The 25,409-nt window shown below is 37.9% G+C and overlaps 1 protein-coding gene across 2 annotated transcripts; it reads left to right on the top strand.

Moving 5' to 3' along the window:
- Positions 1-1,543: 1,543 nt before the first annotated feature.
- draxina (dorsal inhibitory axon guidance protein a) lies at positions 1,544-23,917 on the top strand. Of its 2 annotated transcripts, none has more exons than XM_026932516.3 (7): positions 1,544-1,696; positions 14,290-14,689; positions 15,279-15,460; positions 20,394-20,514; positions 21,941-22,033; positions 22,137-22,226; positions 23,213-23,917. In XM_026932516.3, exons 2-7 carry the CDS (start codon positions 14,308-14,310, stop codon positions 23,323-23,325), a joined length of 981 nt encoding a protein of 326 aa, XP_026788317.3. In that variant the 5' UTR covers positions 1,544-1,696; positions 14,290-14,307; the 3' UTR covers positions 23,326-23,917. The 2 variants fall into 2 exon arrangements, with proteins under 2 accessions (XP_026788317.3, XP_026788320.3); XM_026932519.3 differs by having other exon boundaries at positions 14,287-14,689.
- Positions 23,918-25,409: the final 1,492 nt, after the last annotated feature.

The following is a 25,409-nucleotide window of genomic DNA, read 5'->3' as shown; positions in this document are numbered from 1 at the left end:
ATGTGTTGACGTGAAACTCATGGGACAGCTACAAATATGGTAATGGGTACAACAAAACATGCTAGTGGACAGAAAAACATCCTTAATACCGCAGGCTCATGCTGAAGAATGGTTCTGTATATGCAATCCTGTTTTCCGACATAAGCAGAAAATTCTCTTTAATTGCAGGTCTATCGTTAGAGGACCTTCATCATATAATCTCACATGGAGATCACAGAATTCGACCAAAATGTTTGTTAGGGTCATCTCATACAGTGCGACAAGTAATAATCTCAAATTCCAATCCAAATGTTTATGTCACACACAACCATATACATTATGACGGATAAGGATATAAAGGGTGGCAGCAAGAGTCTGAGTATAACTGGGATGTAGTGCAGATATGTGCAGTTATTGTGTAATATAATGCTGTGCAACATTAAGCTGAAGCAGTTGTACTGAAATTGCCCACATATAGAATAAATATTTATAAATACAGGGTAATACATGATAAAGTGGTTACTGAAGATGAACGAATAGAAGATGTATAAAGGAATGTAGGTGGTGTGGGTGTTGTGTAAGCAAGGCCGAGCTTTAGTCCTTGGTGTTGTCCTGGTTGAGAAATCTTTAAAGATCACTGAAATTGGACAGTTAAAATGAGGCTCGAGGTTTATCAGGTTGTTGAGGAACAACTAGCCTGTCTGGTCTTGTTTATGCGACAAATCCTGCTTTTATCACTTCGTTATTTGGACATGTGGAAAACCAAAGAGCTTTCAGTACAAAAGAGTGTTTTTGATCTGCACAAGTCAGATAATGGCTATAAAAACAGATCCATATTAAAAAATAAGAGATTCCAGTATTTGGAATGGTTCAAAATTTCATCCGGAATGTGATGCACAAGCATTAAGCGTACCGTACAGGAGGCGAAGAGGAGTTTTGGAATTGCAGTTTAGTCGATTCTTGTGTTTGGCAAGTGTAAAAAGCAATTATCACACGCCACCTCCATAATGCTGTCTTCCTGAAAAAAGGTCACTCCTGAACTTCACCAAGCATCAGTGGAGTTACAGTTAGGGTTGTGGTTTGTAGTCTAATGACTCTCTACAAACTTTTGGGCATGTTTGGTGAAAAAAGGAGACTGAAAACATCCAGAATCTCCAAAACCAGGGTAAAAATGTTCAAGATATCTAATTTTGTTAGACATTACAGGAGGCGTTGTGCTGTTATTCTCATTGGGGTGCCAAAACTTTTGAAACCAATGGGGATTTTAAATTTTTTTTTATTTATTTATTTATTTTTTTGAGGGAAAGAGGGTTTAAATGAAACAACACCGCGTCCCAGCGTGTTTAAGTTCAAAGTATCACCACGTTTTTTGCACATTTTCACGAAAGGTGCTAATACTTTTGGACTCGACTACTTTGACATATGCTAAGTAGGAAGCCGTTCCCGTGGTTGCTAGGCTACCGCGACGCTGACATCAGTCCTCACGCGCGCGCGCGCCCGCACTGCCACCCCCCCCCCCACCCCCCTCTCTCCCCCCCAGCCTTGCCTGCCTGCACCGGTGCACGCGCGCCCAGCTCGGGCTCCTCGCACTTGCAGCTGTGTGTCGGTGCTCGCTCGCGCGCGCTCTCTTCCTCCGTCTCTTGCTCCTTCTTCATCTTCCTCTCTGTATGAGCCGCGACTCCGGGGACTTTTCCACATCTCCGTTAACGGAACGCGGGTGAGATGCGTTTATAATCCCAGCTTTACGCTTTGTGGAGGTTCCGTTAGATTTAACCGGGTGAATGTTTCCACCGGACGCGCTCGCGCTTGCAGGTTACTCTTAATACCTGCATGCGCACGGTCTGGTGTCCTTTTGTCTGCGTGTAGCTTGGCAGGATGAGTGAGAAAACTTTTGCGATTTGCTTAATTACCGGCGTTAAATACCGTAAAGGTCCCTAATTCCGTTCATTCACCGTGTTAAAGTTGAGTTTTGAAAAGGTTTTTTTAAATTTAAAATATCTAAAAAAAAAATGACACCAGTAGGCATTTATTTATTTATATCTTATAAATAATATCATGCATTATTTTTTTTATTATTTGTTTGTTTGTTTGTTTGTTTGTGTGTTTACTGCCTGACTTTAGTCATTTTTCTACATGCAAGATGATAATAAGAGGATATTCCATAAATCACACTGATATCCTGAGATAGCAGTGTTTTTTTTTTATTGGCGTATCACTCTAAAAATTCTAAAAAATAATTCTCTAAAATCTCTTTTAAAAACAAAATAAATAATTAATTTAATCAGAATAATAATAATAATAATAAGAGGGCATGGTGGTTTAGTGCTTTGCACAGCGGGACGCTCGATTCCCGCCTCCACCCCGTGTGCGTGTGGAGTTTGCATGTTCTCCTTGTTCTGCAGGGGGTTTCCTCCGGGTACTCTGGTTTCCTCTCCTAGTCCAAAGACATGCGTTGACTGGCATTTCCAAATTGTCCATATTGTGTGTGTGTGTGTGCCATGTGATGGGTTGGCACCCTGTCCAGGGCGTCCCCCGCCGTGTGCCCCGAGTCCCCCTGGGATAGGCTCCGGGTCCCTGCGACCCTGTGTAAGATAAGCGGGTACCGAAAATGGATGGATAATAATAACAATAATAATAATAGTAATAATAGCTTCATTGAATTTATTTAAAATTGGTGGGAATTTGAATGATTTTTTAAAATGCTGTTCTTCTGTTACTGTTATTCTACTATTTAACACAAGCAGATTAAAGCCCTTGTGTGGTTGTGCCTCAGGTGGAACCTTAAAGGTTCCATGTAGAATCCTACAACAGCCTTTTTTAATAATAATAATAATAATAATAATAATAATAATAATAATAATGGTTTAATGGACAGTTTAGTGGTTAGCAAGTTTTTTTCGGAGACAAAGAACCCCTAGAGAAACATCACATGATCCACATGTAGTTGTTTCACATGTAGTGTTTTGTTTTTATTTTTTTCACATGATTATTTTTTTCAGGTGTAGTTTTATTTATCACATATTTCATATCACATGATGTCATGCGTGTTTACTCGACCCCACATGTGCAGTTTATTTCGGGCTTAACATGTTGAACTACGTACACGTTCATGTTACTCCCATAATCACTTGGGGAAAACATATGATCAAATGTGAGATGGATGTGATTTTTCCTTAAGGTTTAACCCTTAATTATCCAACAAACCCTTAAAAACCCTCAAACAACTATTTTCCTTTTTTAAAGTGTGTACAGTAAACATGATTTTCTTTGACCTGGCTAGTAAATACTTATTTCAGGTTAAGACAGGACAGCAATAATTATCACACTAAAACTATGAATAGAATATATATATATATTAATAGTTTTAGTGTGATATATTATATATATATATATAATTATTACTTCATATTTCTTCTATTGTCTACTAACAAAAGTAGAGACAAGAACGTATAATGAATGTACAATCTGAACTTCTTCCTTCTGAAATTCATAAGTAGCGTATAATTCCCATATCTATCTATCTATCTATCTATCTATCTATCTATCTATCTATCTATCCATCCATCCATCCATCCATCCATCCATCCAGTATATACAGATAATATCTGACACCATGTTTTAGTGTATAACAACATCTTTAGCTGATAATAGTTGACTTGTACTTGTACTGATGTTCTTATTTCATATTTATAGAGAATTATATAAAATATACAGTATGTCATTTAAATATTTAAAATAAAATATTGTTCTTTGCTGTATTCTTTATAATTTTTTTGATTGAATAGTGAATTATTGGCCTTGTTGCTGAGCAATATTTGGCTGGATTTCACCAAAACTTGCCGTCCACTAATTTTCGAAAAATTCTGACCAGAGTACATTTATACATTTACTGTATTATCTTTTCTTACCATCACTGTTATTTTTATCCGGCAATTTTGAACCTCCTGTTTTGACATACGACGTGTTTATCCTGCTTCAATGCTGTACAATCCAAAGCAGTACAAAATGAGATTACAACAACGTCTAATTTCAGTGTTATACAAAAAGCAAGGTAGAAAAGTAAAACCATTTCTTTTCTGTCAGACATTTTGCTGAAATCTCTGAAGCTCATGTTCATGCAGTTGAAATTTCCTACATTAAAGAGGATATGATGTGGTGTGCAAATGTAGCAAACGTAGTATGTTATCTGTATATATTGGATATATTTGGATGATTTGATGGGAAAGAATCTTTCAGTATGGACTTAAACATTGACAGCGCAGCAGCTCTGCCGTCTCTACTGACCTCGACTATGAGATCAATTGTTGCTGCTTTTATTTTCAGACTTCCGAGGAATTTTGCGTGGGAAATTTTGTCATGGCCACAGAGGTTCTATGCTCTCTGCAGAGTGCACATTACTATTGTTCATGCCCAGTAAAAGTGGTGGAAGAGAAATTTTCCAGCTTAGAGATTTTAGGCATTGAAACACAAGAAAATACGGCTGAACTGAGAACCTCTGCCACTAAAAGCTGTGGCTTTGCCAAAGTCTCAGCCAAGACAAATGGTGGGACAACAGGGGGGTTGCATGGGGTGTCCATGTTCATCATTCTCTTGTCTGTAGTGCCAGTGTTTCATACAGGCCGCCCCACATGGCACCATTTCGCAGCTAATAAAGTGACAAAATTACCCTGTTTGTATATTCTTAAAGAGTCACAATGTGGCTCCTTCTTCAGATCATTCAAGAACGTACCAGTGTTCATTTTGTTGAAGACGAAAACCAGTCGAGAATCAAGACATCGATGATGAAATGTCAAAAATCTGAGAAGAAAATGTCAGAAATGGTTGATTGGACAGAAGTGCCCAAATTTGGTTGTTATAAGAACTATAGTGTAAACCATCTATGTTTAAAACTCATCTTTAATTTTTATTAACCATTTCAACATTCATTCATTCATTCATCTTCAGTAAACACATATATCCTGGGCAGGGTCACAGTGGATCCGGAGCCTATCGGCAATACAACCTGGATACACACACACACACACACACACACACACATACACAGACACACACGCACACAGCTACTCCACCTACTGACATTGTTTTTGGGAGGTTGGAGGAAACTGGAGAACCCTTAATAAACTCACGTAGACACTGGAAGAACATGTGAAACTCTACACCCAAGCTCACAATCAAACCGCTGGACCTTGTTGCTGTGAGGTGGCTACATTATCATTCATTTTGTGGATTAAAAAAATTTGTAGGTGCAATTTTACAAAGCTTATTGCTGACCTGACCCTGACTTGGCATCTTATTAGTCTGAGAGAAGTGATACCTCCCTCATGGCACGTCCCTCATTTGTGGTTATTGACGCTTCCTCTGACCTTCGGTAACCCTTGTGGAAACATCCTTTCGTAGAAAAAGCTTTGTTGGTTAAAACGAGAAGTCGTGTGTTCAGTTTTATGGAGGACTACAAATTAAATGAACCATGGTTTGGTTTACTGAGATGAAGACAGAGACTTCAAAATAAACCAAACTCACAAGATATCTAAGGTTGGTGTAAAAACATCGTTAGTCAATTGGCACAGCAGATAGCGTTCAATAATGCGTTTACTAAATATTAGTGAAATTGAATGATCCATTGTTACATGATACCAGTTAAAGTGACTTCACACACTTCATTTGTTGCTAATTTAGTGCTACCTAGTGTACATGGTTCCCCGGTTCTAGCCTGAGCTTGGGTGGAGTTTCTGTGCATTTTCCCACAGCAGGTTTCCTCAGGGTTCTCCAGTTTTCTCCCACCTCCCACAAATAAGCTGATAGATTGCTTATTTACTCTAAATTGGCCCTAGCTGTGAATGAGTGTGTTTTGTGTGTCCCATCCAGGATGTGTTCCTGCCTTATTCCAGTATAGGCTGTGTTTCCACCACAATCCTGACCAGGATAAAGGAGGAATAAATAGGGAATGGTTTAATGTTGTTTAATGTTGGCTCTGGCCTCTTTCTGGCTGTGGTGATTAGCGAAACTTTGGAGTGTACATGTGAGTGTGTTAGTGTGTGTGTTCCCCCGCTGTTAGTGTACGCAGCACTCTGCCAGTGCTCCGTCTGATTGCAGGATCCCACCAGGCGGCTGTGACACGGTGTCGTTTGATCTCGCTTTACATCTGTTGTAACAAATATCCCGCCTCTTTCTTTCTGTCTCTTTCTGTCTCTGTCGTTTTCTCGCTCCTCGTCTTGTCTCTCTTCCTGATCGTCTTGGCAACAGATGGGCTCCTTATGGCAATTTTGACACCTAAGCTGTTCCCTGTGGGCTTTGAGTCTTTCGACACGTTCGGAGCTGGCAAAAGTTGAAGCAAGTGGTGTGAAATTCCCGATTATAGTCCGTGGAGATGCGACAGCTCTATTTTCTCATGAGTCTAACAACCTTTCTGCATGTTTTAGGGATTTAATCTAAGCATTTGCAGAACGTGATTTTAATAAATCCAGAAGGATTTATAAGACATTTTTCAAGCATTACCTCAACATTGTCTCAATTTTAAGTGAACTTCTACAAAAAAGAAGCAGTTATGTGAAAATCTGGAAGACCTCTTTTGGTTTCTTCTTTTAACAAACACTTTAGAACCTAAAAAAGTGTTTCCTATTTCGAAAGGGTTCAAGTAATGACCTCAATTTTGACCTAAAGTGTACCAAACATGCACACACTTAAGGCCTTCTGGGAGAGACCTTTAAGGTTCTACAGGGTTTGCCAATTAAAGAGGCTAGAACCACTTTATGAAATGAAGAAATTTCCAAAGAACTCCTCAAGGAATCGATTTTACATAGACTGCAGTGATATTTCAACAAAAGCGCATTGCCGCTCTTGGTTCTTTGGATGGTTAATGGTTCTAGCTCCTGTAAGTGATTCTACATTGAACCTTTGATCTGAAGCCTTTAGGGTTCTAGGTTTGCACTGTTTGTACCAAAAAAAGTTCCATCTTACCACTCTAAAGGGTTCTTTGGTTTGTTCCACTGAATAAACCCTTAATGAACTCCATGTAAAATCTCACAACAAAGTGTTTCCTTTGAGGGCTTCAAGTAACTTAAAGGTTCAATGTTCTAGTTGTAGCCCCCAGAACAGAGTGTTTACCTCTCAGAAAGGACGCCAAGCTAGAACCCTTTAGGAAGCTGCCTTTTAGAAGCAAAGAAATATCAAGGAATCCTTTTTACTAAGACTGCAGAGATCTTTAAATCACATTACAGCACTCTTACAAGGGGTTCTTTCTGAGTTCTTTGGATGGTTCATGGTTCTAGCTTTCTAAAGTGGTTCTACTTTGCATCTTTCTATCTCTCATAAATTGTAAAACAAAAAAAACCTTAAAGGTTCTAGGGTTCTTTAACCTTTTTTTTTCACGGCAGTGTTTTCTGGTTCCATCCACCAACCGCAAATGGTGTGTTCCAATGGAGGAACCATTCAAATGTCCATGTAGAACCTTACAATCAGTTATTTGACTTTTAGAGAGGATTCCATGTACACTCTTAATAAATTTGTGAAAACTAGAGAACTTAAGGTATCATTGGCTGTCCCTCTGGGGGAAACCTTAAAGGTGCTAAGAGGAACCCTAGTCCCAAACTAGAACTCTTTTAGAAAGCTAAAGGTCTTTAACCCCTTAAGGAACCCTAGAAGAACCCTTTTTCTTACAACTCTATAATTGTTACATATCCAAAGAAAGAGTGAGGAAAACCTTGTAATATAAAGAAAATTTAATTCTGTATAGTTTATACATTTTTTTTGTTGAGCTGTGACATTATCATTAAAAAAGTAAAAGAAAATAATTTGTTATTTTTACCTGTTTGGTAATAAAATGGCGTCTTAATAAAACAATTTTGTCTCTAAAATTTTTTTAATTGTTTTTTTTTTTTGCCCTATGGTTATTTATATTTAAAAAAATAGCTTTAGTCAAGTGTTAAAATATTCACTTTTATATACACATATTTTTTTTTGTTAGGACCATTTTAACTATTAGAGAGAGAGAGAGAGGGAGTTCACTGTGATGCTCACTCTATCATTTATCTTGGTACTACGGTGCTTTGGAAAACTTAATCTCAAGTGCATTTTCGAAAAAGAGCTTCAGTCAGAACCTTGTGAAGGTCCCACTGACACACTTGATACAAATCATATCTTTCCTAACTCTATCAGCACATTTGTCTCAGCTTTGTGTGTCCCGCCTTTGTGGTGGGCTCTCAGTGCATTTGTCACGCTTGTCCACTTGGTGTAGCCTAGCTGTTGACTGTGAAATTGGCCCTCTGCCGAAGCATGTTTTCTCTTTATCTCTCTGAGAAGGAGACTCTGAAATTTGCTCTCCAGTGAGTGCTTTAAAAAGTGTAGGGGGGGTGGTGGTTGGTTCTAGTACAGTCATACAAGGAAAATGAATAAGGCTCTACTCAAGCATCTGAGCTGTGACATTAAATAAAAAAAGTTACACAAGACCATATCTCTTATATATCATAAAATCTTATGAAAGTCCAGATATTCTTTAGGAACCCTCTATTGCGTCCAGGATTCAAATCCAAGGAACCTCCCTTCCAAGACGTTAGACATTAATATCATCTCTACTGTTGGGTGATTAATGTTCTCACGTTCCACCTAAAGAGCACCACAATGCTACACACATAATGTCTCCCTTAGGATTTCCCTCTGGGGAGCCGTTAAAGGTCTTACATAGAACCCTACAACACAGGGTTCCAAGTAGGAACTGTAAATCATATTACTATACACTCTTAGAAATAAGGGTTCTTATGGATTTGTTTGGATGGTTAATGGTTCTGGTTTCCTGAAGTGAACCTTTGGACCTCATCTAGATTGACAAACCGAAGAAAGCATAAGGGTTCCAGGTTTAACCATTCTTTGCAGTGGTCTTTTTCATGGGTTTGACCTGTTTGTCCAACTGACCTGTCCAGTTTGTCCCACTGTGTGCAGAGAACCCTAGAAATGAGTGCTTGTCTTTTGCAGAGGGTTCCAAGTACATTACCCATTTACGTTTACAGCATTTAGCAGATACCATTATCCAGAGCAACATACAGAAGCAGAACCCCTTTAGGAACTGAAGAATGCTGAACTATCCAAAAGAGCCCTCAAGGAATCTTTTGCAAGGATGGTTAATGGTTCTTGCTTTGTAAACCTCCTCTAGATTGACAAACCAAGTAAGCTTTAGGGTTCTAGGTCCTTTCTTTGCAGAACTGTGTCCTGATTTTCACCAGTTTGTACCACACTTTAAAAAAGGTTCATCTACCACCTCAAAGGGTTCTTTGGTTTGGTTTGCTTCTTTAAAGTTCTATGTAGAAAAGTACAACAAGAGAGGAGTCTAGAATCCTTAAAAGGGAAACCCTTAAAGGTTATAAGTAGACCCCTACAACAGGGTGCTTATTATTCAGAAAGAGGTCCGTACTAGAACCTTTTTAGGAAGCTAACAACCCTTAACTGTTCAAAGTACAAGTAATCCACTTCCAAGTAATACTAAGACGGCAAAGAAATGTCCCTATGTAAATAACATTACACTCTAAAAAAAACCAAAATGGCACACACACACACTTCTTTATATCTTTAGAGGTTCTTTGGATGGTTAACGGTTCTAGCTAAGTGGATCTACTGTAAATTTTTGAATCTCACCCAGATTGACAAAGCAAGAAAAGCCTTAAAGTTCTAAGTGTAAAAACTCTACGTAGATTCTTACAATGAAGTGTTTCCTATTTAGAGAGGGTTCCAGGTACACTTTTACAAAAAAGGTCAAATCTTTTTTTGTCCCTCTGAGGGAACCTTTGAAGGTTTTATATAGAACCATACAAGAGGTTGTTTAGTGATCAGAAAGGGGTCCAAACTAGAACCATTTTAGGAAGCTAAGAAACCTTAACTAAACAAACAACCATCAAGGAATACTTTTTACTTCAAAGATATTTCATATCTGTAAATGACTTTAGGGGAAAAAATGATTCTTTAGGGGTTCTTTGGATGGCTGATGGTTGTAGCTAAGTGGTTCTATTTTGAAGCTTTGAATCCCTCCCCAGATTGACAAACCAAAGAAATCTTTATAAAAACTCTACATACATCCTCAAAACAAGTGTTTCCTATTTGGAGAGGGTTCCAAGTACACTTTTAGGAAAAAAAAGGAAAACTTTTTGGTCGTCTCTCTGAAGAAACCCTTAAAGGTTGTAGAAAACATTCCAAACTAGAACCCTTTTAGAATGCTAAGCACCCTTAACTATACGAAGAACCCTCAGGGAATCCTTTCTTACCAAGCCTGCAAGTATATTTCATCATTTAAAGCATTTTACTACACTTCTTTTTTTTTTTTTTTGAAATGTCAAATCTAAAAGGCTTAAGGGTATTTTTGGTTGTCTCTCTGGAGGAACTCTTAAAGGTTTTATCTAAAACCATACCACAGATTGTTTTCCAAAACAGAATAGTAAGAACCCCATAAAGATTCATTGAATATATAATTGTTAAATATCCAAAGAACCAGTGAGGAGCCCTTTATTCTGTTGAGCATATGATTATGGATCCACTTGTCATATTGTAATGGAAACCCTCTCCTTTGGGGGTTCACCAAGCGAAGAACCCTTTGTGGTGCTAGCTGGAACAGTGTAGTGTTAGAAGGTTATTGGTTGCTGGTTAGTGCGCTCTGATGAAGTTTCTGGAAATGTCACATTTTTCTTTTTCTTTTTAAAACGTGGTCTCTTCCTCCTTTATAACTACAGTTCCATCTCAGATCTCTGTGTGGAACCTTTGATTTAGTGGTATTTTGGATGTGAAACCCAGGTTCTAGCTGTTTGGTTTTTCTTTTTTGGTGAAAGAACCTCAAGAGTTCAATTAGGATCGTCTTGCCTTTTTATGTGTCCTGTTACTTTCTGTCCTAGTGTCAGGTTCTTTTTAATGGAAAACTCAATGGACTGCAGCAGATGCCGAGCCACCATGCTGTGTGACGTTCTCAGTGTGTGTCAAAGCTCCTTGGCTCACTTTTTGATCCTCATGCACTATAGATATCACTGAGTTCATGCGCCTCACATCTCTGCCGCACTCGCTTGTCAAATAATTCTTTCCCCAAGCTGAAGCAATACAGCGTTGTATCTTAACACAACCCAAGTTGTGTACACTGTATATCGTCATATATTATTTATTTTGCAGAATAGATTCACTTTGTGGTTCTGGTTTTTTTTTTTTTTTCACTTTTACTTTGCAGAATTTCCATCAAACCTCCTCACTGTTATCCTGCTTTGTTGAATAACGCATGAAATCTGCTGCTGCCTGCTGAGCTTTACAATCTGGTCGAAGTGTGTCAGCAAAGAATAGATGGAATTTTTGCTCCTTATATGCTGCGAACCAAAATAACACACACACACACACACACATACACACAAACATCTTTTGGTTGTTCAGGGAGCTTATAGCGTTGAAAGACGTGAATAATAAAAATATTCTAGATCTCAAGATCCATCTCTTTCGTTGTATCACTGCAGCCGGTGTAAAAACACTGTATATCACAGCTGCTTGGTTCATTTTTCATAACTCGAGATACAGCTAGCAGTCGCTAAATTATAAATGAAACTTCAGACCATATAGTAGGGTCCAAAATACAGAGTCTAAAAGCAAGTAATGTTTACGAAAAAAAAAGAGAAAGATTTCCCAAATATTACATAGTTCTTTATAAGTATCAATATAAAGAGCTGTTCTTATTTACTTATTTAAGAACTTAATACAGTAGCCATGATAAAGCATCATTTCAGAGGATTACTACTACTACATGAGTGCCAATAGGCTATACATGTATCAACTCTGAAATTATTGGCACCCTTCAAAAGATTACACAAAAAACGATTGTGTAAATACATAATACTTAAATTTTTTCATTCCTTTATTAATCTTCAGTACACGCATTATCACTGTCATGGTCACAGTGGATCCTGAACCTGCCCTCAAACCTGAGAACACTGCAAACAAGCACCCTGGATGGGATGCCAGGGCATTGTAGGGCATCATTCACACACTCATTCACACCCAATAGTGTAGCCAGTCTATGCTTTGGAATTTCCTTCAGGTTGTCCGGTTTCCTCCCACCTCCCAAAAACATGCCAGGAGATGTACTGGAGACTCTAAATTCCCCCTAGGTGTGGATGAGTGTGTTAATATGTGTATGTGGTGTCCTGTGATGGATGGCACCGATTTAGGGTGTATTCCTGCCTCACGCCCAGTGTTCCAGGGATAAACTCCAGATCGACCAAGACACTGACCAGGATAAAGTGCTTAGTGAAAATAAATGAATGTCAAACTGTGTAATGATTGTACATAAAAATATAATAAGACTTGTATGTTTTGCATTTTTCTTGAGCAGTGGAGTTTTTCGGGAATATCAGGAATAATACAAGAATAATAATATATGTATTTTTAACGGACAATCCTTTTATACAATGAACAATTTTCAGTTTCTTTATAATTGTATAATTACTTCCGTTTTTTTATTACAGGTCTTTGTCCTGCTATTGATTTTGCCATTTGAACTGAAAATTGTGGCCGTTGCCTTTGTGCTGTGTAGTTCTGAAAAAGTGCGCGGCTGGTAGAAGACAAACACGGACACTCTGCTTGTATTCCCAAAAGAAACTCCGGCAACCGCACTGCAAAATTTCCCCTGGCACTATTCATACTCACTTTCTCATATGCAATTTCCTGCTCTTTGTACCGATGAGTTCTTAAATAGCCCTCAAAAGACACCCCTGGGTACCTGTCCTCTATACACATCCCTCCACACAGGGTAGATGAATGTGTGTGTGTGTGTGTGTGTGTGTGTGTGTGTGTGTGTGTGTGTGCACACTGGAGAAAAAGCTGGTCTATCTATCGACCCGCAGCACAGCAGCAACTCAATACACCACTGCTATTGATTTCCCGTACGTGGCCCGGCCACCTCCCTACAACAGAGTGGCCAAACCAACAAGCTGATAAAATGATGGATATTGTTTGCCCCTGTTGGAGAAAGAATTTATAGAAGAATACACAGTGCCTCGGTCGAATTTTGAATTTGTAAGCTGGGGTGGATTTATATTCGTGTCTACACCGCTGTGCAATTTCACATCTTTAAATTTCCCTTCAGTAACATCGCTCATATGCGTATTCCGAGGCGAATCTGAACGACAGCATTGCAATACCAATTAAAAGCCAATAATGGTGCGAGAATGGCATGGCTCTGTGAATAGCACCCATTTCGATTGCATCACCTCCTGTGGGGTTTTTCAGAACTATTCTCTACACTGCTGCTCCCAGCGAGTCATTATAGCAAACAAAACCACAGTAGCAGGAGTTTTTAGAAGTTTGGAAAGCAGTGGGAACAAACGGCAGGAACATGGGGGATCTTACGGAGCAGCTTCTAAAGGATGAGAGGGAAGAAGTGTACTTGATGTACAGTCTAAGCTTTGGTTCTATGCAAGGTTTTATTTGAGTACCTCCTTTATTTTATACTGTTGTTATATATCTTCCAGAAATGGCAAAAGAAATACGACAATATCTGATTATCTTTTTAAAAAATCATGTACGATAACCATGTTAACCAGTGAAAAATTCGCTGTGCGTCATTAGTTAGCTAAAAATGAGTTAAATTAACTAAATTTGTTCACTAACTTCTGTGACAGCTTCCAGCTGTTTCTGTAGCCGGTTTTAATGACTGTCAGGCTAAAATTAATATTAGCCCTCATCTTCTTCTTGTGAAATGGATCAGTTAATTATGCTATTACATTAGTATGCTAACATATTAGTTAACTAGCTAAAAGGTTTATAAGTTATGTTTTTTTTCTGCACAACAAGTTATAATGGTTGCCAAGATAAGAATTTTGGAGAATTGTTTAGTTTTTGTCTGATTTCTGGATTATTTTTATCACATTTGGGTGAACGTCTTGCTAGGTAAATAACAAATATTTTCCTAAGCTTAAAAACGTAAATTTCAGTGTCGCTCTTCACCCAGCCCACTTTCACTGAATTGAAATTGTTAATCAAGATGAATATCAGTTCTAGAGTAGAGTTCTACTCAAAGTAGAAGTTCTCATTACATTGGTTAGGATACAACGTTTTTACTAGGGCTTTTTTGTACTTTCCTCTGCAAGATGGTAAGATTTTTCCCAAGCCACCATTCATCCTTAAATTTGACCATTTCTTAAAATAATGTTCTGTGTACGTTTATGCCCTAAATTCCTCCAAATACACCATTTAGAACTTTTCATTTTAAGAAGATGGACCATCTGCTTAAAGGCATTTGCTACATCTCATTGTGCCAGTTTAATTCCTTATTAACACCATGTATGTGTGTCTGACCAGCAGGAGGCGCTGTGAGTGAAAATGAAGTCCCTCACCTGGTGTGTCCCCTTCACTCTTCTCCTCGCAGCCCTCACTCTTCCCTCACAAAGCGCTGAGAATCCTGGCAGCAAAAATGTGCAGGATCGCGAGGAGGCGCCGTTTCATGGAGGCATTTGGAGGAGGCAGGGTTCACGAGGCCTGTTTTCCCACAAATCTTTGCAGTCTGAAGATGATGGAGTGGGTCTGGAGGGTTTGAGCCCAGTCCGGCTGGAAATGGGACCAGGAGATTGGGGTAGGGAAAGAGGCATAAGGCACACGAGAGGGCACAAGCAGCATCAAGGAGGAGAGTTCCAGCGCAAAGGCAGGAAAAATGGCCAAGTGGACGGCAAGAGACATGGACGCAAGGACAAAGTACATGGGCAAGGTGTCTACAGATTCGTCTTGTGTACTGATTGAGGAATGAATAGATATTAATGAAAAGTAGGGGGGTTATAAGGGTATCTAGGGGTCATAACCCACTGCTAACCTAAAACCAATGGAGGAAATAGGCGCAGATGAAGATTAAATGAGTGTATTACTTAAATATCTGACTCCAATTTATAAGGTTAATCTAACTGATTCCAAACAACAAGCTTGTGAAAACATTACATTCCCAGTCTCAGTGGCTTAAGTTGCTATTGAAATCACATTGTTCACCATGAATGTGTTAAAATGATACCAAACATGCCATCAAAATATAATGATATAATGTAAATACAAATGAATTTCCCTGACCCACATTCTTGACTTCATTGTTCTGACCATCTCTGCCACAATCTTAAAAATCCACTACAAATATGAAACCCTTGGATGACAAAATGACATTAAATTACATTTAAATAACCCAATGACATCATGAGGTGTCTCTAAGTTAGATGAGCTGTGAATGCAACATGGACCTAAATCCAATTTTTTCCATTTATTGACTAAACACAATCATGCATTCTGTGTATTATGTGATAATGCTCTTTCAGGGTTCTTCCATGACCCCAGCACAGGATTTGGCTCTCCGATGAGAGACGTAGACGAAGCCTATGCCCGCTTGTCCAATCGTGAAGCTGCTGCACTTGCAGAAGGCCCCGCCTCTCGCATCCCGGTAGCCACAGCGATGCCTGAGCATCCACCAACCCGAGCCTCGACCTCCACCAAACCACAGGTATCAATTCAGCCAAACTGCCCTTGAAAGGTTTTCACTTCAATAGGATGTTGAGCTTTAGCAGGGATTTATCCTGGCTCATTGCCACACTACTGAGGTCTGTGTTTCCGCATGAAGTGTGTCTTTGAATGGTGCTGTTATTCGTTGAATAGAGAAGGACAGAAAATAGTGAAATGTGTGTTTCGAGAAAAGAGATTTGTCCATTAAAATGGGTTAGTTTAAAGAGTTTTGGTTTTCTGTTACATGATTTACATGTATAGAATATAGCAGGTTTTTTTTTTTTACCTTACTTGCTTTGTGTTTCTAAACCAAGTTGTAATGCTCATTTTCTCAATGACCTAAAACTAAGAGATCAGGATGGAAAAATATGGATAAAATGATGGCCACCATGCTGAGTACCAGAAAAAAAAAGAAGCAAAATGATCACTTACTGAGATTATAAACTACATTACCTGATTCAGATCAAAGAAAATACAAGACAGGGGCCAGTCTTTCCCCCTACCTAAATAAAAACTAAAAAAAAAAAAAATCTTCTGATTTGTATTATACATGAAATACATTAGGCCACTACAGTGCATTCAGCATTTTGTGTTTTGGCTCAAATATACAAAGTAGTTCACTTGCATATGATTTCTTTTACATTTTGTCAAATACCAAATTTAATACAAAACGGCACAAAGTTGGCGATTTTATTACAAATTTTGGTTTGCCACTTGACATGTTGCACTAAAAGTTTTAGTTCAGCGATTTTACGAAAAAATGTTCTCGATTCCAAAACTTTGTTGAGAGCACATTCAAGTAGCTGAAAAAAATAGCACAGTAGTTCCTGAGTGTACTGTAAATATGCTTGGGTTGTTTCATCACTGCAGGTGCACCATGTGTGAGGGACCTGATCGTGTAGATTTATTTGGCTGTGGCGCAGCACCTCTGCTTCTTTATTACTCCATGTGGGAGCCTCTCCTGCTGCTCATAACATGGGCCAAATGAGCTCAGTGCATGCTGGGATGGAGGTGGGGGGAAGGGGAGCGCCAAACAACACCAGTGCTGGGGAGAGAGGTGTCGCTCGCTTGCTCGCTTGCTTGTCCGTCCATCCTCCTCCTCCTCCTCCTCATAACCATCTGTTCTCTTTTCTCCTCCACTGGCTTGTTGTCAAGTGTGTGCTTCCTGTCGCTTTCCCCAATTAAGCTTGTTGTCATTTGTGTATCCAATATCAAGCTCATGTTTGGTTACCATGGCACGTTTAGCTTCCTTTCTACATAGAGTGAGGATGACAAACACACTCATTACCACAACCAGAGAGAGAAAAATGATTTTTTTTAAAATGATATATTATTGTCTTACAGTCCTCACATCTAACTTCACACATATGATGTGTAATGTCTCAGGGTAACCGTTTACTCATTGCAGTTAAGCAAGTCGTCTTTTCACAGTTTTTTTTTTAATTCAAGAGTAACTTTTAATGCAGGAGTTAACTTTTCACCTCCACCATGACTACGTTATCTGCTATACTAGCAAGCTAGGAGAATGACAGGACGAGGTACATGCAGTGAGAAGAAGAATTTACTCATAAGATCGTTTAGAAAATCTTACACTTGCATCATTTTCATTCTGAATAGAAATGTTTGTCTGTATCAGTAGTAGCTAAATGTACATAGCTATGTATTCACATTAGCCTCTTTTCTGCTGCTTTTATTTTTCTGTGAATGTGTTTTAGATTTTACATTTACCAAAAAATTCACAAACAAGGCCACACATCATGACTGCATTATTTTTATGAAAATCACTTTAAAATCTTTTCAAATCCTGTTGTGTTAGCTCACATTAGCTAGCTGGCTAGTACTACCAGTGAGGATTATTAACATTTATGAATATGAGATAAAAATCTTGTCAGTTTAGCTCATGTTAGCTAGCTGGCTACCTTTAAAACGTTTGTGAATATGAACTAAAATCCTCTCAGAAGTCTTGTCAGATTAGCTAATGTTAGCTAGCTGACAATTTTTAGCAGTAGAGATTAGAAATATTTGTGAATATGACTTTAAAATCTCTCTCTGCAAGGCTAGCTCATCTCAGCTAGCTGGCTAGTTTTACCAGTGAAGATTATAAAGTTATGGACATAAAAATGAAACATCCTGTCAAAAAACGAAAAAGCTGGCCAATTTTAGCAGTGAAGTTTGAAAACATTTGTTAATAAGACTAAAACTCCTCTCAGAGCTCCTGTCAGTTGGTGTCTTCCAAGACGCTAACTTGATGCTAGAATGTATTTTCATATTCCTGTAATCTTTTTCTCTTTCAGAAATTGGCTTTTCCCCCAGTGACTGAGTAGCCTAAATGTTGCAATTATGATAAATTGGGTCTGTTTGGTTTGTCAGTAAAAAGAAAGAAATACTTTTCTTTAGTAGTTTAATAGTTTTCAAATGACTTATTACTTTGGAAACTAAATTCATTGGAAAATATTGCATGTGGTCCTGAACACAGCTCAATACATAAAATACAGAAGTTTTATTTTAAAGCTGAAGGCTGTTCTGAAGAACCATTAAGCCCTGCTGGTTTCTGTTTAACATGCTGTGTACAAGCAGGCATGAGCTCTTAGAGAGTTACGATAGAATACTAGCCCCTGGGGGGACTGATATGTTCGTATAGATATGGGTTCAGTGCCTTGAATATGCAGCCTTAATTTAGCTTCGATCGGTGCTGCCATACAGATTAAGAGCCCAGAGCAACACAGCTCCCTGTAATTAATTAAACTTGTCTGGAGTGCTAGTGTTTTTAAAGTCTCCCTGAACATGTAGATGTAGACTATAAACTGCAATCTATGTAGACTAGTAAATTATCCTGATCTTAAGTGCCCAAAAAGCTCTACAGGAGGTAATTTAGTGACAAATTGTACTTATGTTTAGCCCCGCCCCCAAAACACTTTTATAAGAAGTACGGAGAACGTATTGACAAAGCTATCAACCCACACCCCAGCATCCAAGAGAAGTTAATTATTTAAATATCACATTTTTTGTTTTAAGGCGCATGGAAACTGGAAAATGTCATGAACAGACATTTCTGCCACAAAAGCAGATTATTGGTTTGTTCGGTTTTGAGAAAACATATTTGTTATAGCTTAGGAGTTCAAATCGCAGACTGTGGTTTTGTGTATTTAAAGAAATGAAGGCATGTACGGAGCCCCTAAGGGGACATGGTGATGGAAAAAAATATGAAATGGGAGGAAAGTTTATATTATTACATTTCTGAGAGGATTTTAAATCAAATTCAAAAATATTCATAATCTTCACTGTTAAAAATAGTCAGCTAGCTAATGTGATTTAACCTGACAGAATTTCTGTCAGAATTTTTCATTCATATTCAGGTTCTTTGCTGCCAGAATTAGCCAGCTAGCTAACATGAGCTACCTGACAGCATTTCTGACTGGTTATTAAGTCATAAATTGTAAATGTTCACATTTGTTTTTGCTAAAATGAGCAAGTTGGCTAAGATAAGCTTCAGTGTTTAAACTGCCCAGTTAGTTACCGTGAGCAAATGTACCAATATTTCTGTGAGAATTTTTCTTTCAAAATATTCATAGCTGAAACTAGCCAGCTAGCTAGGGGGAGCTAATGTGACAGGATTACTGATTACTGATTCAACATTAACTCATGTTGAATGCTCATAATCATTACTGCTAATGTTAGCCAACTAGAAAAAAAAAATCACAAACAGGGCCACACATCATGACTGCATTATTTTTATGAAAATCACTTTAAAATCCTATCAGAAATCCTGTCAAGTTAGTTCACATTAGCTAGCTGGCTAGTAAAACCAATGAGGATTATTAACATTTATGAATATGAAATAAAAATCTCGTCAGTTTAGCTCACATTAGCTAGCTGGCTACCTTCAAAACATTTGAGAATATGAACTAAAATCCTCTGAGAAGTCTTGTCAGGTTAGCTAACGTTAGCTAGCTGGCTATTTTTAGCAGTGGAGAAATATTTATGAATATGATAAGCTAACCTGATAGGATTTCACGTTAAAAAAAAAAAAAAAAAGCACATACTGCTATAAAACAGGTGTGTGTGTGTGTGTGTGTGTGTGTGTGTGAGCTACATTAAAGGAAAAGGTATAAACTCTGCATTAGAACTCGCCTGTTATAAAGCAGGAAGCCATTAAAACCGCAGAAGTGGTGACTCGCAAAGTGCTTTCAGATTTTAAAACAATTTCAGATTCTGACTTTGTGCTTTTAAACAACAGCTTTTTATGGTGCATACACAGATTTTTTATTTTTTTTTTGTGGCAGCTCTGACACTTAAAAAGAAGATGGGTTTTCACAGCTCTATAACAATTCGAGTTTTGCCTCACAGGAGCAAAACTGAACATGCTCAATTAACACTTCGATGTAGAGCGAGGAAGCGTGATTCCAACTGCATCGCAATGTTATATGATGAAATGGAAAGATATGACCCTTGTTGTTCATCATACTATCATATAAGGAATAAAGCACTGTGGGTGTGCTGTTATAGGAAAATAATCAACGGTGGGGTGGTGTGATGTGGCCCAATGCGAAGCAGAATTGACCCTTCTATAAATATTGAATAAACATATCCTTACAGAAAGCTTATATCAACAATTATGTGTTTTTTTTTTCGTTAAATAACTACACTATAAAACTCTAAAGCATTAGAACGATATTAATATAAACCTGTGATCTGAATTACAGCCAGAACTACAGTCAGAGCTGCTCTTATAGAATATTAATCAACAGTGCCTGACCAATCAGATTTGAGAATTTAACAGCGCTGTGGTATAAATGCACTTATTGTGTAGTACTAGTACGAGTGGATCAGGTACAGCAGTGTTAAACACTGACCTTTTTACAGTAATATTATTGTATATAATAAACTAATCTCTGGCTTTGTGTGTATGTGCGTGTGTGTGTGTTTGCATATAGAATGCAGCTCGAGGAAAAGCTCTAGGTGAAGTGTTGCCTACTTTGAACATGGCGCTTTTTGACTGGACAGACTACGAGGACATGAGGCCTGAGGACAGCTGGCAATCCAACAAGAAAAAAGGTATGACTCTGTTTTCGAACCTTTTATCTTCACCGCTAATGCTAGCTAGCTAGCTAATGTGAACCACGTCTGAGAGGATTTTTAGTCATATTTGTAGATGTTAATAATCTTCATTGCTAAAATTATCCAAGTAGCTAACGTAAGCCAGCCTAACAGAATTTTATTTCATATTTATAAATATTCATAACCTTCACTGTTAATTTATCCAACTAGCCAATATAAGCTAACCTGTCTTCTACTTTCTATGATGATATTTAAGCTATATTTATATTTATTTATTTTTTACTGTTAAAGCTAGCAGGCTGATTGAAATGAGCGAACATTTCAGGATATATGAGAAGATTTTTAATTCTTGTTTATAAATTTTCATAATCTGCTTCACTAAAACCAACGAGCTAACATGACATGATTTCTGAGAGGATTTTAAGTCACATTCAGAAATGTTCAGAATTGTTGCCTATAAAACAAGCTAGCTAACATGCACTAACTTGACAGTTAGTGGATTTCTGAGAGGATTTTTAATTCTTATTAATTAATGTTTATAATCTTCAGTGCTAAAATGATCCAAATAGCTAATATTGGCTAAGCTGAAATATGATTTAAGTCATATTTACTAATATTTTGACTTTTCTTCACAACTGAAGCTAGTCAGCTGGTTTACATGAGTTAAAGTGTCATGAATTCTGAGAGGATTTTTTATTTCATAATATAAATGTTTATAAGCTTTTTTTGCTAAAATGATCCACGTAGATAAGATGAGCCAACCTGGCAGGATTTGAGAAGATTTTAAATCATATTCACTGCTAACAGCTAGCTATCAGGAACTAATCTGACAGGATTTCTGAGGGGATTTAAATTTGTGTTTAATGCTTCTTGAAAAATGGTTTTAAATGGTAAAGAATGCTACTTGATTAGGATTTACAGTTGGTACATTTAAGAGATTCTTTTAATTATAGTTAACTGCTATAATAACTCATTTTTTACAACTGATCGGAACCACGTGGCAGTCGTGGCAACTCCGATCGGACAACTCTTCACCATACTTCACTAAATTAGGTGTATATACAATGCTAGATGCTAGCTAGATACAGTATCTCCCCGGACATTCACGGGGAAAAGAGGCTGAGTGAGCGAGAAAGACCTCAGTCGATACTGAGTTCACCACAGAAGCGATAGCTAATGGTGTAAAGTTAATTATGTAAAAATAGGTTGACGGGCTCGTTAATAATCAAATCTTCTCGTTTTCCTGAGTGCCGTGCTTACATGAAGAAATCAATAAAAATGTATTAATTACTACAGCTCAATGCGACTGTCAGCAGGTTGAAAGCAGACACACAGTCATCTTTCATAATGTCGTTATTGATTTATGAAACTGAACACCGACGTCTTGCTGAAGTAAGAACTTTTTTTTTTTTTTCCTACAAAGACAAGCGGCGCAATAAGAACATGAGCAGTGGCAACGCGACCATGGGCGCAGATGACATTGAGCCATGTGACCATCACCTCGACTGCCTGCCTGGTCAGTGCACCCACAAACCGACCAATCAGTAGCAAGATTAATTACGCAGAAGCCTGAACAGACCAAGCATTTTTTTCTCTCTCTTTTTTGTGAATCATTTCAGGGTCCTGCTGTGACCTCAGACATCACGAGTGCACGCCACATAACCGTGGTCTGAACAACAAGTGCTACGATGACTGCATGTGTGAAGAAGGTAGGTGTTAGGAACGAGTCATTCATGAACGAGTCAACTCTTTGTACCGGATCTTTTAGCTTATATATATATATGAACTAAGTTTTTTCATTTTGCAATGGCGTTACACTTGTAGTGTAATTTAATCAAAATGCTGCCATGGAAACCTCATTTCAACGTCTGAACTGTGAATTCATTCATCGCCAGTAACCGTGGTGATGTTCGATGTTGCTATCGTTAATTAAACCAAATAACATTAGTTTCTTTCTCTGTCCAAACAACAACAACAGCTTCAGACATGTTTATAGATATATACAGCACTGAAACGTCTGACTTCCATGCCCTACGTTATTATTTATTCAAAAACTGTTCTCGCTGGTTGCAAACTTTGTCTGTTTCGAAAAAAATAAGCCATTTGGGAGCCGAAAAGAGTCAACTCCGGTCGACTCCAGTTGGTCTAACTTCCTGCAAAGAGCCGGAACTGGGTTTGGCCATTGCTGTTTATTTCTTTTGAAAATGTAACATGATCAGGGAGAAAAGACAAGCAGAATGGTAGAAATACACAAATTACTCATAAAATACTCACAACACTTAGTTTAAAGTAGTACAGCTCCCTGGTCCTTAGGATGAAAGTACAAGAAAGAGTCATAAATCTAAATAAATGTCTACGCCTCAACTCAAATACTGATACTTGGAAGATTGTTATGTGTGGTTCAAAATACACACATGTGGGTGTCACTAACATGTGCGTGATGCTGAGACGTGATTTCAGCAACAACAATGGGACAAAATGACAGATATGAAAATCAGATTTTGTATGATAAAGCAACAAATCTAAATGACTGGTTTGAATGAATCTTCACTCAGAATATCAGATCTGAGCATGTGAACTACTGGGATATATAACTTTTAGTGACATTTATTCAGTCAAAGATATAAACAAAGTGTTTTGATTTAGTAGCTGCTGGTCTCTGAGACTTAAACTGTTGCATTTTTTGCACGTGAAGGTCTCAGGTGCTATGCCAAATTCCACCGCAAGCGAAGGGTGACCCGGAGACGTGGCCGCTGCGTGGAACCTGAATCGGCCAACAGCGACCAAGGAGCCTTCATCACGATCTGATGAGAGAGAAGGACAGAGAGAGATGAAAAACTGATCGTGACCCTACAACCCTGTACCTCCTTCTAAAGACTTGAGATGGACTAATCCTGAATTGAAAAGTTTAGCGAGTCAAAAAAATAAATAAATAAATCAGACCAACTCGCCTGTGTGTTAAAGTGCACTGTGTACCAACGTCACTCACACTGTACATATCATTTTGTGTCTCAACTGGACAGGAAGTTGTTTTGTTTTTTTTAAACTGAGAATGCGTTTTCCAAACTTTGCTGTAATAATTATATTGCAGTGGTGTGATGGAGTTTCGCTTTTTTTTGTTTTTGGCTTGCTTTGTAAGATTTATTATTTATGCTGCACCTATTTGTCATTGTAAAATACCAAGGAGCCATTTGTTGCATCCAGTACAATTCCAACAATGATACAGGCCAATTTATGTAATAATTCTCAAGATAAGATTATTATAAAAATAATTATAGGATGATCCAACATTTTGTAAACATTTTACCTGACTTCATGAAATTGATTCATCTAATTGCATTAGAAGAAATTTGCATTTTTAGGAAATAAATGCTTGAATAAATAAGCAATATATGTTCAATATATGTTTTTGGCTTATTAAAATTTACTGCAATGTAGGAAAAAGAGAATGACATATGGAAGGATAGATACATATTTTTTTCTTCCTTCAGTGATTTGCTTTCCCTCCCTGGTTTTATTTTAATGCAGGGTTTTTTTTGTTTTGTTTTTTTTAGCAGGGTTTGAGGTGACCATCTGGACTTTATTTGGTCTGTTGAATACACCAAACGTATTGTGTTTTTTTTCTGACTTCAGTGTCCTAATTAAACTAGTGCAATTATAATAACACACTGGTTTTCCATTTTTTCGTGCATGGACATATAACTGTTGGTTAGAATACATAGACTAATAAATTGTATATATTTTTTTTCTCTTATGATCAGGAAATCTCTAAACACACACACACACACTTTCACACACTCTTTCACACCTAGGGGCAAATAAGCCTTACCAACTACCGGCATATGTCTGGGAGGTGGAAGCAAATCAAAGCCAGAAGAAAACCACACGGACACGGGGAGAGAACATGGGCTCCCTCTGGTTTGTTTGTGGTTCTCCTTTAAAATCTAGACTTTGTTTAAATTAAGATGCAAGAACAATTTTATTAGACTATTGTTGTTGTAACTGGGATAAACTACTAAATGTTAATGTGAGTGGTAATGCAATGACACAGGCTGCATAATTAACAGACAAACAACAGATGTACTAGGACAAATTCTAACAAAAACACACTACTTTGGGGCTCCTGAGTGGGTCAGCAGAAGTGTGTTTGCTCTATTGTTGGGTGGTTGCAACTTTGAATCCTAACGATCCCTCCAGCCATTCGTGGCCAGGAGCCAAGCAAGCAAAACTAGCCAATCGTGGGCATCCGTGACCTCATGTATGCAGAAGACGGTAGATAGCACTTTCCTCCAAGTGTGTTATTCTGCCCTGTGATGCAGTATGACCAGCCAATTGGAAAAGATGTATTTTTCAAATGTTAAAAAAAAAACACTGAAGAAAAAAAACCTGACCATTTAAAAATCTGTTTATGATCACATGACATTCAGTTAAATATGGTGTCTTAGGCTCCATTTACACCTGGCATTAACATGCATCGTGGGTGATTGGATCTCAAGTGGACAGCACTTGTACAGTACAGATGTGAATGGGGTCAAATGCATCTCGATCACTCAAACCATGTCATTTTAGAATTTAAGCTCTTGGATGATTCACTGCAAAATTGGGTGGGTGCAGAAATGTCCTTTTTCTCAACAGCAAACATGTCTTGCCATTTTATGGGATCTGTGACCAATCCTTTGTACCACAATAAGTACTTTTCATCATATGTATTTCATTACATTTCAAGTCATTCTTCATTCTGTTAAATGAATAAAATTTGTCTGGTTTTCTTGTGTAAAGAAGCTTGAATTTCAAATTTCACTACGTTTTTGTAGTGCTCTCGAAATCGTCCCCACTTTCCCACGCATCACGCTTTCATTACAATCTTGTATGCAAGAATTAGGTCATTTTTA

Source organism: Pangasianodon hypophthalmus, chromosome 20, assembly GCF_027358585.1.
Source record: "Pangasianodon hypophthalmus isolate fPanHyp1 chromosome 20, fPanHyp1.pri, whole genome shotgun sequence".
NCBI classification, from domain to species: Eukaryota; Metazoa; Chordata; class Actinopteri; order Siluriformes; family Pangasiidae; genus Pangasianodon; species Pangasianodon hypophthalmus.
Note: the sequence above shows the minus strand (reverse complement) of the source record. Positions and strands in the feature narration are given on the sequence as shown.

Coding starts and splice junctions, on each gene's coding strand:
- draxina (XM_026932516.3), top strand. CDS start 14,308: ATGAAGTCCCTCACCTGGTGTGTCCCCTTCACTCTTCTCCTCGCAGCC. Junction 15,461..20,393: donor CGACCTCCACCAAACCACAG/GTATCAATTCAG, acceptor GTTTGCATATAG/AATGCAGCTCGAGGAAAAGC. Junction 20,515..21,940: donor GCAATCCAACAAGAAAAAAG/GTATGACTCTGT, acceptor TTTCCTACAAAG/ACAAGCGGCGCAATAAGAAC.